This window comes from Spea bombifrons, chromosome 5, assembly GCF_027358695.1.
Source record: "Spea bombifrons isolate aSpeBom1 chromosome 5, aSpeBom1.2.pri, whole genome shotgun sequence".
Taxonomy (NCBI): domain Eukaryota; kingdom Metazoa; phylum Chordata; class Amphibia; order Anura; family Pelobatidae; genus Spea; species Spea bombifrons.
Window position 1 is genome coordinate 47,541,173 of NC_071091.1, and position 16,998 is coordinate 47,558,170.

At 37.3% G+C, this 16,998-nt stretch overlaps 1 protein-coding gene across 2 annotated transcripts in view; it reads right to left on the reverse strand.

Annotated features, from left to right (window-relative positions):
• SLC9A3 (solute carrier family 9 member A3) overlaps window positions 1-15,680 on the reverse strand; it is a 34,334-nt gene extending 18,654 nt beyond the window's left edge. For both annotated transcript variants that reach the window (XM_053466097.1, XM_053466098.1), the window contains exons 1-2: window positions 15,492-15,680; window positions 1,111-1,413 (exon numbers count right to left, since the gene is read on the reverse strand). In XM_053466097.1, coding sequence (XP_053322072.1) covers window positions 1,111-1,413; window positions 15,492-15,648 — 460 coding nt within the window. In that variant the 5' untranslated portion in view covers window positions 15,649-15,680. The remainder of the gene's footprint in view (window positions 1-1,110; window positions 1,414-15,491) is intronic.
• Window positions 15,681-16,998: the final 1,318 nt, after the last annotated feature.

Here is a 16,998-nt window from a genome sequence, read left to right on the forward strand (position 1 = left end):
ATGAATTAATGTGTTTTTTTTAGTTAATACAATATTTTCAGACAGTTGTATGATTGTCATGTGTTTGTGTTCTAGCTGTGTTACTCCAATCTACTATCCAATCTATATTCCTTATAATAATGCCTGTGGAAAACAGTAGAATAGCTTTGTTAACCCCTTTAAGACCAATGACGTGCCACGCACATTAGAAACTGACTTGTAACTCGAATAGTAGACAGTATTTCTGTGATTATGTTTCAAGTGCAGAGTGGTCTTTGAATCAACATTCTTATGACAAGACTACCTCCCAAAAACGCATTAACCAGGAATGAAATAAATAGATGAATGTATTGATTTACTTAAAAAGAATAACCTAAAAGAAAAAAGTATTATGCATATTTGCAAAATCAGACTCATTGTTTTCTATTGTTGTTATATCTACTAACAGCAATCATGTTGCATTGATAAAATTTATTTTTTATACCCTTGAGGTGTTTATATTCATTCTTTCTTCTATTATTGTTTCTTTGTAGAAAAACACTTATACACTTACTGCTATAGTTATAGTTACTCAGACCAGCTGATATTAACATCAGATGAATAATTCTTTCAGCTAGAGCAGTATATAAATAAAATAATATATATTTCTCACACCCTGCATGTGTAATTAGAGCAACTGCCACTTGAGTGTAAAAATATATGCAGCACGTAAGTGAAGCATACTATGCCCCTATGTTATGTTTGAGGGAGTATGCATTGTGACCCATGAATAGTTATAGCCAATTCAGCTTTGTGCCTCTCTGTGCGTGAATGGATGGATCCGCACCCCCACTTTTAAAAATAGATCTATGGGTAAATGGATCACAGTGTGTCCCACTGTGTATAAATAATGTATGCTGTTCCCCTCCATATGTAAGCGGATAGATAGATTTTTTAAGTCTATGCTATTGTGATTTCAAGCGTGACTTAATAAAACATTTTTCTGTTTGTAAAGGCACAATAATTAGCAGTTACATCTTGCATTTAATTGTAATTTACTGGAAACCTATCTCCATTTTCACAATTGCAAAAAATAACAATACTTTCAGAGACTGCCATGCATAAAGAGAGATTAACAAAATGTTTTCTTACCCATTATTCCAGTAAGGTAAACGCCATAAAGAGAAAGACCAGTTGTGGCAGCATTCCATACTGTTCCAACCACTGCATAGAGAAGAATGGTTCCAAGGTTCCCAAAAAATAATCTATTTGGCATAAAGTAGCCAGCATCGAGAACAATAGGTGGCAGTAAGTAGAAGAAAAAGACTGTTGGAGTTAATGTAAAAGAAGCAATATGGTCCGCAGCCCACACAATTCCTCCCAGGAACAGGCCAAGTACGATAAGAAGACAGCTTTCTGGAACAACAGTGGTCACTTTGTGGGATATATGAAACACTGGAATGAAAAGAAAAAAATAGATATATATTGGTTTATTTTCAGTTTTTCCTTCTTCACATTTGTTGATATATGCCAATATAATGGGTTTTTTTGTAGAGGGGGTTTGGTTCATCAGAGACTTGGGTAAGAAAATGCAGATGGAACAAATTTCTATGAAATAAATGTATCATGTTCAGAAGATGTTCACTGCATAATTCAAGCTTCAGCTTTCAAGATTGCAAGATTGCAATATGTAGGTTTGGCAATGTACCTTGTAAACTTTTTCACCCAGTTTTGTCATGACAAACATAGCCCCATATTATATATAAAGTATTACATCATTTTTAAATAAGAGAATGCAAACCAATATCTACAAGAAGATACACATGAATTTTTGGGTTATATCTGCTTATTAAAGGCAAAACAAATTTGTACTGAAGAGTTTAGTGACTTTAAACATGGCACATCATAGGATGCTGCCTTTGCCCCAAAGTCAGTTTGTGGGATTTCTGCCCCACAAGATTAGCCCTGGTTCACTTTAATACAGGTGTGCTGGTCAAGTGTCCACAAACTTTTGGTCATATAATGTAACTGGGAATATATTGTATGGTTAATGTCTTCGTGGGTTCACACAAAGGCAAGTATATGTGTTTAGAAAGTAGAGTTTCCTTGTTTTTGAAAAGTTACAAACTAATGCAATTACAGTAACTATGCATTTTCAAAGCTGGGCAAACTAAACTGTTTCAAGTGTTTTTAACAGCTACTGTCCTCTATACAAACATACTGTTTAACAAATGCGCATAGATGAAATTAGTAAGCTGCTTCTTTAAATTACATGATATTTCACATTAACTGCTTAAGAATAGAATGGTGTATTCTTCCACAGCTACCATTACTAGTTTCATTAATAAGAATTGATAGTGTACATAGAAATGGATAATACCATTTGATGGTCGAATAGAAATGAAGAGCTACTATGTGCAAGCTCTATGCTATGCATCGGACACATTAGGAGTGGAGTCAATCAACCTGAGGTTTAGATCATGCTTTCTATGTGGCCTAACTACATTTAGGCTTTTTGGAGGTGCAAGTTGTTCCTATGACTTAATATATGCCCTGCATCAATTAAGGAAAATGCCTAAGCCAAAAAGAAAACATCCAAACTCAGGAATATAAATTCACATGCCACAGAAGCATACGTTCATTATTGGAGGGTACATTTTATATACATGCATTTAATATTTAGTAAGTTGTACATTTTGGTTGTGTGTACTTGTGCTGCCATGCCATCATGTGCATAATTTACAACAACAAGGAATAAGCACATCTATACTTATGCTGGGTGTTAGTAATGGGAAATATTAGGTGACTGGAAAGATGGAAAATATCACAGAAATAAACAGTTAAGAAAAACACATTTAGATACATGCATCTCCAAATGACATATTCTGAACCACATTAATGATTTGATTTGTCATACAGTAATATTAGGATTCTACACAAAATGTAAAACGTCATCAACCCGTCGTTGGTCAGTGACCACACAGTTTGCAAACAGGCACTGGTGCATGGCAAAGGCAGCCTAATTCAGCTGCTGGTTTCCGTGGTGCCAAAAAATAAATACAAGTTACCACATGCTGGCTAGATCAGCTTGTCAGCTTGCAGTCAAATCTATTCAATACATGCTTATTGTGGACATAGTGATATGACAGGAGCCCCCACCTGTCAAAGCCCTATATCAATAAATACAATTAAAACAAACATATACATTTTATGAATATATTTTTAAAAACAATTGGGCATGGCGTTGACGGTCATAGTAGCCGTAACTCACAAAAGTGGATGCAGCTAAAGGAGAAAAAAGGTTTCATTGGTTTGTGGAAATACGTATTTAATGCACACAAGAAAGGGTTTTAATATAAATATGGCATATAACAACGGTCTTATATTTTCCCTCACCTCACCCTTCAGATGCTGGGGCAATGACCAACAATCAGCAGCAGGTCAATAGAATTTGGATTAAATAATAATCACGGTTGATGTTCCATCTAATTTTTCTTAGTTGGTGTGCGCAGAAAATGTCTCTTTTGCAAAAATTTTCACAGAGCAAAAATTTTGTGCGCACAATATCTGCGCCGCATAAAGTTAAAAAAAAATTATTATTATTTTCTTTTTTTGAGAAAAACTGTTGTGTGCACAATTTTTGGACGTGTGCGCTCTCTAAACAAGCTATGTGCGCGCACAAGCACACAGCTTAGAGGGAACACTGATCACGGTGTAAAGGTGTAAGTGTCGTGATGATTGGCTGGGTGTAGAGTGTGCCAGATGTGGACATGAAAGATGACAAATGCTTTTTATGATAGTTCAGCAGAATAAGAACAGGATATGTGGCTATTCCAGTACAGATGTCCATCAATGGTCTAGAATAACACAGTTAAGAAAGCCAAGATGGCTAAGTAGCACAAATTGTCATTTCCTTGTGTGTTGTGGGTCTTTAAATAATGTTTGTATTTCAAAATGTACTTGTAATGGACAGGTATTTCTGATACAAGAAAACAAACAGAAATGTGTATGTTAAAGAAATAAAGTGGTCATAGTGTTAAAAATGAACACCTCAGTTTAAACTTCTACTCTGCCATGGAATTACTGAACCATTTGAGTGAGATGACCACTTGAGCAACTTCTTGCTTTTCACTTACTTTTATCTACTGTTCATAAGGGGGTTAATGCTAACTTGTGGTTTTTACTAAACCACTTATAGTTTTAATGGCATGTCAAGACAATTAACCTTGACTGGAAAATGAGTACATTTTTATCATTACAAGAGTATTATATGTGTTAGTCACTTACTTTACAAACTAGATTTATTGGGTCTTAAAATGAACTGGTTTTGGTTTGGTTTTATCCAGCTTTACAAGGACTCATCAGTTGGTAATTAGCACTTTAAATGTGCACACAACTTTAATGGGTTCATTAAACTAAATTTTAACTACATTGTCTTGATTTATTCAGTGACTTTAGTTATTGCTCCATTCCATTACAGAACATAGTCAAAATAAAAATATGTATTATAACGACACAATATAAAATTAAATATACTGAAATAAAATATACATATCATAAGTTATTTAGGGTTTTCTGCAGTTTCAGTACTTGTACCTCTCTTCAATTCAGCTCCTGAAAGAAGGACTAAAATTGTTCTGTACAATGCATAGCTAAATCAACCTTTGATCCTTTGAAACTCTCCCGCATTAACTATACACACTGGGATTGGCATACACAGAAAAGTTAGTAAAATGAGGCCTGAAAATACCTGCACAATTTAATAAATAAACCCAGAATTTATTTAGGTTTAGGGAAACTGCATGATCAGTAATGTTCAAGTATGGTGGTATAATGAAACTGCCATCGTTAACATTCTAACCAAATGGGCACTAGAATCGCTGCATGGCTTGCACCGAACAGTTACATAAGGCTTTACTCACTAAAGAGAGAGTTGTCAGAAGATCTGGCAGAAGAGTTCTGGTTTTAACTCTCTCACTTCACCATTCATTATGAAGGGTCAACACTAGCAAGTTTTTCCTTCAAGAAAGGCTAATCTGGCCCTGTATATTGCAGTGAGGAAGGATAATTTAAAGAAATCATATCAATTTAACAGTGCATTATACAGGGCCAGACAGGTTTTTCTTGCAGCAGAAGCTCAACAGAGGTTGTTCCTTAATAATGTATTTTGAAGTCCAGTAGTTGAAACCTCAACAGACTGCCCAGAAATTCGATAAAATTTGAAACAAGGTAACAGACTTTTAGAATTACTCCATCTCATAAACCAGTGTTTACAATATTATACTTTCTAGACTGATTCTGTCATTTATGTTCAGTCTTATTTTTTATTTTTCATGGAGTACTGTTTATCAATAATAGTAATGTCAATCTATGATGAATTAATGGTACGTTTGTTTCAACTATATGGGAAAACCAAAGAAATGTGACTCAATAATTGATTTGTATAAAGATGTAGGTATGCTGTAGCACAATAGAAAGCACTAAAGTAATTGTAAACCTGCAAAGTGGTGAGGTTATTTCCGCAACAATGAACATTAAGTACTCCAATTACATGAATTTGTAGCTAGAATCTAATATCCATTATAAACAACATGTTTAGACAGCTATAATGGCATTAGCAGTAATGTCATTGAAATACCCCTGCCCCCTAAGGCATCCATAAATATTACCTAATTTGCACTGTTAACACTACACTTTGTCAATAATTGTGGAGTTAATATCTTCTCTTGTAATTCACAATAAATACAAATATAAATATAAAGAAAAGCTGTAAGAAACAGCATTTATTTATATATTTTTAAACTCTTACTTATATTTAGCATTTGGAACCTTGGTAATGGCATTGTATTTGGTTGCTCTTGCACAGAGGCAATTTTTTCCTTCACAGTGAACCTAGTGATTATTCTTCTAATCTGCCTGAGATCCCAAGGAGAACATAAGTAGTTTCAGTGAGCATCCACTACCTACACAGACAACCTGTGAAATAAAGCAGTATTTTCCTCCTAAAAGAGTGAGTGTAAAATCTACAGAATTTTATAGGGTGATACTTTTATATTGGAATATATCTATTTTATTTTTTGTGTTTATATTTTCAAGCAATTTGTACTCCCTTGTTCTATGTGGAATCCCCAGAGAGAAATAGTGTTTTCTATTACGCCAGTTAGATACAGATTGCAATAAGTAGTGAGACTTAAATACATCATTTTACATCTACCAAGGGTAAAAAAAAACAACACAGTTTTGTTTGAGGAAAACATTCCTAACAAAGCATATTGCATGAATTAGTTATGCTCCATAAGTCTATCAGTGAAATAGATTTGTCATATTGGCCATTGAGGAATATATATATATATATGTATATATATATATATATATATATATATATATATGCCCTGCCAGCAACATGTGTAATGTATGTGTCCCTCAAAAGTAGCTCAAATAGGAACTTGCAGGTAAGTTTTAACATTTTATCTTACCTGTTTATAATGAACAGCAGGCTTCTCTTAAATAAAGAGGCTTCATTGTAAAATTAAATCTCTCTCTCTCACACATATATATAGTGAAGTCGGTAAGTTCAAGTGTTCAGTTTACCTTCAAACATCTGATTTATTAAGGCAATCTTAGTGCAGCACTTAAATAGGATTACATAATTACAGTAGGAAGTGGATCCACAAGGAACAGTGAGGGAACAATAGAAGCACAGTATAGTTATGTTGACCTCATACAAAGCACAGCTCACTGGCTACCTGCCTTCCCACACAAACACTTCATCCCACCACCCTCTCATCTGTCCTTGATGTTGAGTTTTCAACCTAATGCCCTCTACTATAAAGGCATAAGGGGCATAGGCTGTAATGGGGTCAGCACTCCCCTGATAAGCTGCGCCTAGGGAGTACCACCCACCCCCCTAGGTACGCCACTGTTCTTGTTGCACTTCTGCAAAAAGAGCTGAGGTTCTGGGGACACTCTCTCCCCCCACTGGAGGAGCAGAGGCTGTTCTCATGGATCTGCCCTTTTTCAAAAGTGCAACAAAAGGCCAGAATATTGCAGATTTTTCTTCTGTTAAGAGAAATCTACAGGACTCCATTAGTGCCCGCCTAGATTCTGGGGGACTGCATATTCAACCATAAAAGATTATGTTTGGTTGTCATACAACATGTGGTGCGGAATATCAGTGACAGGACAGTCCAAATTCTTTATTATTTTTTGATTTACATAATAATTCATTGGGCTCATTACATATTTTATTATCATTAAATTCAGTTATTGAAGCTACCAGCGGCCTTTTGTTTGTCAATCAGCGAAATTGTTGTGGAAGTGGTTAGTTTAAATAGTTACCTAATGGAACCAGTGTTAAGCATCAGCCTAAGGCAAAACATTGTGTATATTGTGGAGCATACATTGTCATGTTAAGTACCATTCATATGTTGTTGGAATCATGACATCACAAGTGCAGCCAAAGCTGCTGGGACTGTTCTTGCAAATTTTTGACTATTGCACTAATTAAGTTTTTTTTTCCATTTTGTAACATTCATCATGAAGGACAGTATTCAACAATGTTGGCAGGGTGGCTCAATATGTATTTGTTATTCTGCTTCTTCTATTTATGTATTTCTGTTGGTAGTGTTCAATCACCAAAAAACCTTTGTGTTACCATAATGCTTAGCAAGCTACAACCACCAACTTACTTTAATAGTATTTCACTATCCCAAGTAGTCGTATTTACTAACTAGTGCCCAACTGCTTTATTAACCCCTTAGCGACCAAGGATGTTGGGGGTGTCACAAAAAGCTGGTCCTTGAGGACCAAAGGACTTATCACCTATGTCATGATCGCGGGATGACGGCTGTGGCTGACCTCTCCATGACCCGAGCAGTCAGTCTACAGTTAATTTAGTGCATTTCCATGCATGTATATATCGAATCACAGGCATGAGTAAACGTTAAATGACAAAGCCAATGTTTGTAAACATTGCCTTGACCAGTATTCCTGCCTCTCTCCTTCTTACTTTGAGTTTGAGAGAGGCAGATGAGTGTTATAAAGTGTTTCACTGCATTAATTTAAAAATAATGCTTCCTGAAAATAAAGAGTTTAAAAAAAAAACCTTTTTGTTCTTTTACACTGCTTGTTCAGTGTTTGCACGTTATATAGTTCGGAAGAGGCATATACTATTTTGGCATCATATTCTTATGCCACTGACTTTGATTTTGATTTTTGAGTCAACTTACACATCCCGCACAGCCCCTGACACTGCTGGGCCCCCTGTTAAAAAGAAACTGACCCTTATGCAAGGTAGGAACCTCCAGGAAATATGGATAGACAAATCTCACATGAAATACAGGGGAGGTTGGGGTTAAAGCAGTATATCCCCTCCAAGCACTTCCGGTACAGAGTAAAATGTTTCAATTATGTGAAAGTGTCAGTGGGGTATACATACGCCATCAGCGTATATGAAGGAAAACACTGCCACCTTGACTTACCAGGTTGCCTAAACTATCTGGAAAAAGTACTAATATTGTGTGGGACCTACTAAACCCTTTATTGAACAAAGAATCCCCCTTATTTGTGGGCAATTTCTATTCTAGTGTACCTTGAGGCTTATGGCACAGTAAAGCCAAGCCACAAAGGTTTCCCCAAACAAATTGCAAATACTCAGCTAAAATGGTGAGAGCCCCTTGCTTTGCTCCAAGAGGAGCTATTGGTGGTTAAATGTAGGGACAAGAATAACGTGTACATACTCACTACCAGCCATGATCACAGCACTGTGTCCACTTGTTTCAGAGGCAACATGCAGATGCTAAGGAAGCTAGTATGCATTAAGGCCTTTAACAGGCATATGGCGTGTGGATCAGCTTTTGCTGCCATACCCCATAACAAGAAAAACCAAGACCTGGGATGAGAAAGTTGCCCTGAAACTTTCCTGAAGTATCTGCTATAATTACTGTATTGGCACGTTTATAGGCCGCACCCCCCCCACACACACTTTAAGTCTTTAAAGTGGGGGTGGCCTATAATTGGGGTGTAGTGCAGGGATGCGCAATTCATATCGCCCAACGCCCAAGACATGCAGTTCTGGGTGATGGGGAGGTGTTTTTTATTCCTTTTTCATTTAGCCCTGCTGCTCCCCTTCCTCACTATGCACTATATCTGGGACACTGGAGAATGCATACTGGAGAATGCATATGTCCTTGTGACTTCCAGAAAACATGCCAGACCTATGCATATGGTGCAGTGCTATATTCAGGAGATGTTGATGAACGCAACTTGTTGTTTTTTTGCAGTTGTACATATTCCGTACAAGGAATCTAATGCAATATCGCAATGTATGTGTGAAAAAAAACACAAAAAGAGTACCACAAATTTTACCTCCCCCGGGTTAGCCCCCCCATATTAAATTTTTTTACAAAAGATCATGGCATTTGTTAGATCTTTGTTAGATCAGGTTTGATCAACTGTTTTTTTCGTTAGATCTACTCTAAAATAGGCAATATTAACAATCTTTTTCAGGGGGGGCTAACCCGTAGCCAGCCCCCCCTCAACAAAAATTTCAACAAAATGTTACTGATTATGATAGCTCTGCGTTAGATCAGGTTTGATCAGACAAAATTTTTGTTAGATCTAGTCTAATTACTGAGATATTGCATATTTAATGAGGGGGGGCTGGCCCCCCCTCAACTGAAATTTGGATTTTTTTTAATGGATCTTGGTAGATATTCGTTAGATCAGGTTAGATCAACTGTTTTTTTCGTTAGATCAACCACGCAGGAGGCGGTATTCACAATCCTATTTTGTGTGCGGGGGATGGGTACACATACGGTCTGGCCCCCCCTCAACTGAAATTTGGATTTTTTTCTATGGATCTTGGTAGATATTCGTTAGATCAGGTTAGATCAACAGATTTTTTCGTTAGATCTACCACGCAGGAGGCGGTATTCACAATCCTATTTTGTGTGCGGGGGATGGGTACACATACGGTCTGGCCCCCCCTCAACTGAAATTTGGATTTTTTTTTATGGATCTTGGTAGATATTCGTTAGATCAGGTTAGATCAACAGTTTTTTTCGTTAGATCAACCACGCAGGAGGCGGTATTCACAATCCTATTTTGTGTGCGGGGGATGGGTACACATACGGTCTGGCCCCCCCTCAACTGAAATTTGGATTTTTTTGTATGGATCTTGGTAGATATTCGTTAGATCAGGTTAGATCAACAGATTTTTTCGTTAGATCTACCACGCAGGAGGCGGTATTCACAATCCTATTTTGTGTGCGGGGGATGGGTACACATACGGTCTGGCCCCCCCTCAACTGAAATTTGGATTTTTTTTTATGGATCTTGGTAGATATTCGTTAGATCAGGTTAGATCAACTGTTTTTTTCGTTAGATCTACCACGCAGGAGGCGGTATTCACAATCCTATTTTGTGTGCGGGGGATGGGTACACATACGGTCTGGCCCCCCCTCAACTGAAATTTGGATTTTTTTTTTATGGATTTTGGTAGATATTCGTTAGATCAGGTTAGATCAACAGTTTTTTTCGTTAGATCTATCTACTCACAATCTTCCTTTGATTCTTTTGATCAAGCCACAGGTGCATACCTCTCAACTGTCTCGATTAATGCAGTACAGTCACGATTTGGAGGCTCTGTCCCGCTGAGCTCTACCTCTGTTCCATGGAATTCGGGATTCAGAATCCTGCGGGTCCTGATCGTGTTCTCTGGTGCCTGGGTCACCAGAAAACGACTACTGGACATGCTCAGCATTGTACGCATGCGCAGTAACACTGCCAGCTTCAGTGACAGCACTAGCGCGCAGTTGGAAGGTATGAGGCGATGTCATAAATAACAGACTCCACAGACACATTTAAAACACATTTTTCTCCGAATTTAGGCATTTTCTTGCAGTTTGCCTAACACAATGTATAGATAACTTTCAATATTGTTTTATTCTCTGCATTCACAGTATAAGCAATGTTTAGGTGATGCAGTTGCTTTAATATTGGTGAACTAACCTGGCTGAGGTCAGCATATGTCCAGCCTGAAGATATTAGTTACATTTGAATAATGCTGTGTATGACATCTTCTTTGATTGGATAATAATTTCCCTCCAGTCATAACAGTTGTTAAAGAAACACATCCTGTGTGACCACTAACTCAATGTTAAGGTGGGTATTGGTTTACTGTATATGGGATACAGGGCTGGCCCGACAATGGAGCCAAGTGGGGCAACCGCTCCAGGCGGCACTTTTGAAGGGGCGGCACTTCACCGCCCCAAGCCCTTTTTTTTTTTTTTTTTTTTTTAAAGCGAAAGAGAGGGGCGCCGAGTGGTTTTCGCTCGGCGCCCCTCTCTCTCTCCTCTGCGGCGAGTCTCCCTGTTCGTTCTCGGTGCCGGCTTATAATGCTGAGTGCCGGAAGATGTCCGGCGCTCAGCATTACAAGCCGGCACCGAGACCGAACAGGGAGACTCGCTGCAGGACTGCTGAAAGGTAAGTACAAGAGGGCAGGGGCGGGGCGGCAGGGACGATAAGGGAAGGGGGGGCGGCATTTTAAAATTCGCCCCAGGCGGCATTTTGCCTTGGGCCGGCCCTGATGGAATATATGTATATATATATACATATATATATACATACACTACTTTCAGTGTATAATTTCCATTGTATAATTTCAGTGTATAATTTCAAGGAGGCCATTACATTTCATGTTGTAGAAGAAAAGACAATTTTTGGGAGGTATACGATGATATGGTGCGCACTGTAAAAACTGTTGACCCAAACAAAGTATGTGGACTTTCAGAGGTAGTTGTATATGTTAAGGTGTAGCTTTTTCTGTTAACATAACAGATGTAACAAATTATGTAAAACATAGTTTTAAACACTCTTTATAAAGTTAATCTAAGGTCATTCATAGACCATTTTCATATAAATGCATTCAACATGCTACAATGGGATGTAAATGTGGCCCACACCTCTTAATTGAGCTACATGTTGGTTTACATACACCAAAACTATGTTTTTCTGATTTTCCAAATTACATAGGATTTGTACACTATAGGCATTTATTATGCATGTTCAAGATGTTTCATGTTTCCATTTTTAGACATTGTTGTAAAAGCACTGCACATTTTTTTCTACAGTATTTACTTAGTTGTGTTTTAGACCATGCAAATAACTTCAATATTTAGTTTTATTATACTAAGTAAACTGTTTATTAAAAAAAACCCAGAAAACTGATCCTTTTTGTTTAGGTCTGTGTACATGCATTTTTTCAGCCCCTATGTATACCCATTACCCGCACACAAAATAGGATTGTGAATACCGCCTCCTGCGTGGTAGATCTAACGAAAAAATCTGTTGATCTAACCTGATCTAACGAATATCTACCAAGATCCATAAAAAAAATCCAAATTTCAGTTGAGGGGGGGCCAGACCGTATGTGTACCCATCCCCCGCACACAAAATAGGATTTTGAATACCGCCTCCTGCGTGGTAGATCTAACGAAAAAAACTGTTGATCTAACCTGATCTAACGAATATCTACCAAGATCCATAAAAAAAATCCAAATTTCAGTTGAGGGGGGGCCAGACCGTATGTGTACCCATCCCCCGCACACAAAATAGGATTGTGAATACCGCCTCCTGCGTGGTAGATCTAACGAAAAAATCTGTTGATATAACCTGATCTAACGAATATCTACCAAGATCCATACAAAAAAATCCAAATTTCAGTTGAGGGGGGGCCAGACCGTATGTGTACCCATCCCCCGCACACAAAATAGGATTGTGAATACCGCCTCCTGCGTGGTAGATCTAACGAAAAAAACTGTTGATCTAACCTGATCTAACGAATATCTACCAAGATCCATTAAAAAAAATCCAAATTTCAGTTGAGGGGGGCCAGCCCCTATGTATACCCATTACCCGCACACAAAATAGGATTTTGAATACCGCCTCCTGCGTGGTAGATCTAACAAAAAAAACTGTTGATCTAACCTGATCTAACGAATATCTACCAAGATCCATACAAAAAAATCCAAATTTCAGTTGAGGGGGGGCCAGACCGTATGTGTACCCATCCCCCGCACACAAAATAGGATTGTGAATACCGCCTCCTGCGTGGTAGATCTAACGAAAAAAACTGTTGATCTAACCTGATCTAACGAATATCTACCAAGATCCATTAAAAAAAATCCAAATTTCAGTTGAGGGGGGGCCAGCCCCCCCTCATTAAATATGCAATATTTCAGTAATTAGACTAGATCTAACAAAAATTTTGTCTGATCAAACCTGATCTAACGTAGAGCTATCATAATCAGTAACATTTTGTTGAAATTTTTGTTGAGGGGGGGCTGGCTACGGGTTAGCCCCCCCTGAAAAAGATTGTTAATATTGCCTATTTTAGAGTAGATCTAACGAAAAAAACAGTTGATCAAACCTGATCTAACAAAGATCTAACAAATGCCATGATCTTTTGTAAAAAAATTTAATATGGGGGGGCTAACCCGGGGGAGGTCAAATTTTGGAAGAGATTTGTGATGAAATTGCTACATGAAAAGTATCAAAATAACCCTAGCTGAAAAGCCTTGGTTGTCTACTATTTCTTAGACATATACTTTTAAGGAGTAGGGCCGACCCAAATTCTGGGGCCCAGTACAAGCTTACTGTTTGGGCCCCAATGCTCCTCCCATCAGCCCACCCATGTCCATCCCATTGCCCCACACTTCGGTCCACCCATCACCCCACCTTAACATCCTCTATATTTATGAGACAGAGGCAAGCCTAGTGTTAGTGGTGTATGGGTGCGGTATTTATTCAAGGCCCCCTATAACTAACACGCATACATACTAACACGTAAACTCACTTTAACACCCACCCTGCCACTGTACACTTACATACAAACACATTCTTTCTTATGCTCCTATACAGTATGTATAGTGTTAGTGTGTATATTATAAATAAAATACACACTCTGACTCTAACACAACAGTACAGTACACATATATACACATGTACGCACTGCTTCCTCTCTACTCAGTGGCTTAACAAAAAATGTTGGTGTCTCCTTGCAAGGTGTAAGGTTGGAACCCTCATGCTCCTTCTACACACACAGTAACATACTTATATACCTACTAACATACTTACACACACAATAAAATGCTTACACACACTAACAAACTTACACTCACAAACTAACATGTGTACTTACACACACAGTAACATATTTTCACACACACTAACATACTACCATACTTACACACACTAACACACACATGATCTTACACAAAGTAACATGCTTACACACATATTAAAATATACACACTAACATACAGTAACATACCTACACACAGTATCATACTTACACAGCCACAGTAACATACTTACACTAACATACTTACACACATTTACTAACATACACACAAACAGCCCAGGGTCCAGGCTCCCTGCTTTTTACCCACTTTGCAGCACTCGTGCCCAATTTATATAGAAGTAAAACTGTGAAACAATGCATTTTTTTCATTGAAAAAGACAATATATAATTTGTGTGTGTTCACTATTTGAAAAAGAGGGAAATTACTGTTGAACAGAGACATAATAAAACATAACTATTGCTCTGGTGCTGTGGAATAAAGAAGCCCTGGTCTTTAAGGGGTTCAATTTTAATATCTACCCATTGACCAAACCCAGTGATATACTGAAATATATAATATATAATGTTGTACATGAACAATCATTTCACAGGTTCTACAATAAATAAATCCCGCTTTTATTAAATCAGTTTGTCCATTTATATGTGTTTTAGAGAATTTTGCAAATAAATTATGGAAAGATCATTACATATTTTAATTCAGTGTAAAATGAAAACTTCATAATTAGTTGAAAAAACCCCAAATGTTAATTAACCTATTTCTAAGGAAGAAAAATCCACTTATTAGAGACTTTACATATTCCCACTGACCCAATTATACTTGGCTGGCTACATAGTGCCATCCAAACTAAGGAGGGCAGCCTTAGGTTAAAAAATAAATAATATATCAGCAGAGAAGGAAGAAGATGGTAATCGACTTGAAAGAGTTTAAGCAAAGGAACAGGTAAACATTTACAATGCAATATAAACCAGAGTGTCAGAACACCTTATATAAGGAAATAAAATAATGTACCATAAATATATTCTATTAAAAAAAAATAAGAGAAATGATCCTGAAATATCAGTCAGATATTTGGGTATACCTTTTCACAGACAGAATGCCCTAAATATATATGATTTTACCAAGACTGACTTTCACTGTGGAATGCAAATCATATGATAGATAGGTGATAGATAGATGGATATATAGATTAGATAGATTGAGTAGATAGATAGATAGATAGATAGATAGATAGATAGATGGAAATAAATAATATATCATATAGAAATTATATATTATATAAATGGAACACATTAAGCTTCAACAATTTGCGAGAAATCATGGAAGTGTACACAATTAAACTTTTAAAATGCAAACAATGTAAGCGTTATTCATTACAAATAGGTGACTTACCAATTTTGGCTAAGCTTGCCACAAGAATCCACAAAGCAATTATGTAAGGGTCCTGCACATGGTGCCATTTAAAAGTGACAATTTGTAGACTAGTAGGTGATTCTTCCCCATGACCTCCTCCGTCTTCGCTATGAGGTCCGCTTTTCACTTCTCCCATTGCTTGAGAAAACAAAAAACTGACCAAAAATGTTGCCACATACCGGTGAAAGGTACGTGCAGTCATCATGTCTTCTATGCCAGGTTGACTTGCTAATTATTTTGCTAATGAACAATCCGTTCGATTATTGGTACCACTATGTGTGATCTGCACTGACTGGTCTCTTGATGGTTAATATTGAGTCATATCCAGTCGATTTGTTATATTAAAGTAGAGATAATCCTCCTTTATCATTCCTGACTTACTTCCTTCTTTACCGCTGCTTTTGAACAGTCACCTAAAAAAACCCCTAAGGATGCTCCAAATGATACTGGCACGTCCCGCCAGCTACGCCTTTTATTGGACAAAATGGGAGGGGTTCTGTTGTAAACCCACCTACTTTGGAGACCGTAGCAAGAAGCTGCTGCATTCGTTCTAAAGTTATTGAGGAACTACAACTTTTCTATACACACACATATATATATATATCTATATATCTATATCTCTATATCTCTCTCTCTCTCTCTCTCTCTCTCTCTCTATATATATATATATATATATATATATATATATATATAAAACACTCCTGTAACACAAAAAGTATGTATACAGAAATGATAATTCCATTTATTGGTTTTCTGTGCTCACTTCGTGGACCGAGTTCCGATCACACACACACACACACACACACACACACACACACACACACACACACACACACACACACACACATATATGATATGCATCTACAGAATAAGTTAAATCACCTTTTCTTTACACTTTGCTTTTCCATTCCCTCCCACATATGTACAGAGCAAACATCTTAGCGTACAGAATAGGACACCTGAGTAGGCAAGCTTGAAAACAAATAAACCCTTTTGCAATTGGCAATTTTGGAAATCTAAGACTTAAACCCAGATTAAAATATTTCAGTTTGATGAGCTAATGCGGCACGAAATACGAACAGGTTAAAATAACCTACCGATGAATTTGGAAAATTAGTTTTCGTCAACAAATCAAAAAGTACGTTTAATCATCACAAATGTTGTATATGTATTGATTTCCGTGAGTTGCGTTCCAAAAAAGTAGGTTTCATCCAACTACCAAAGTTCCAGTCCTGGTTAAGCTAAAAGGTGGCAAACGGAAAAAAGTGGATGGTGCTGCTGCAGAATCGAGACATAAGATCCAGCGTTATCGGTTTAAAATTAAAAAAAAATCGGTGATGGAAGAGAACTGATCTGCTATTACTTCACAAGTTTAGAGAGAAATAAATATTTGGCAAGAAAGCCGATATTCTGTATCTTCTATATATTAACCACTACATTTGAGTGTGTCATCAATTGCATAGATGGTAAGCTTCATTGACATGTT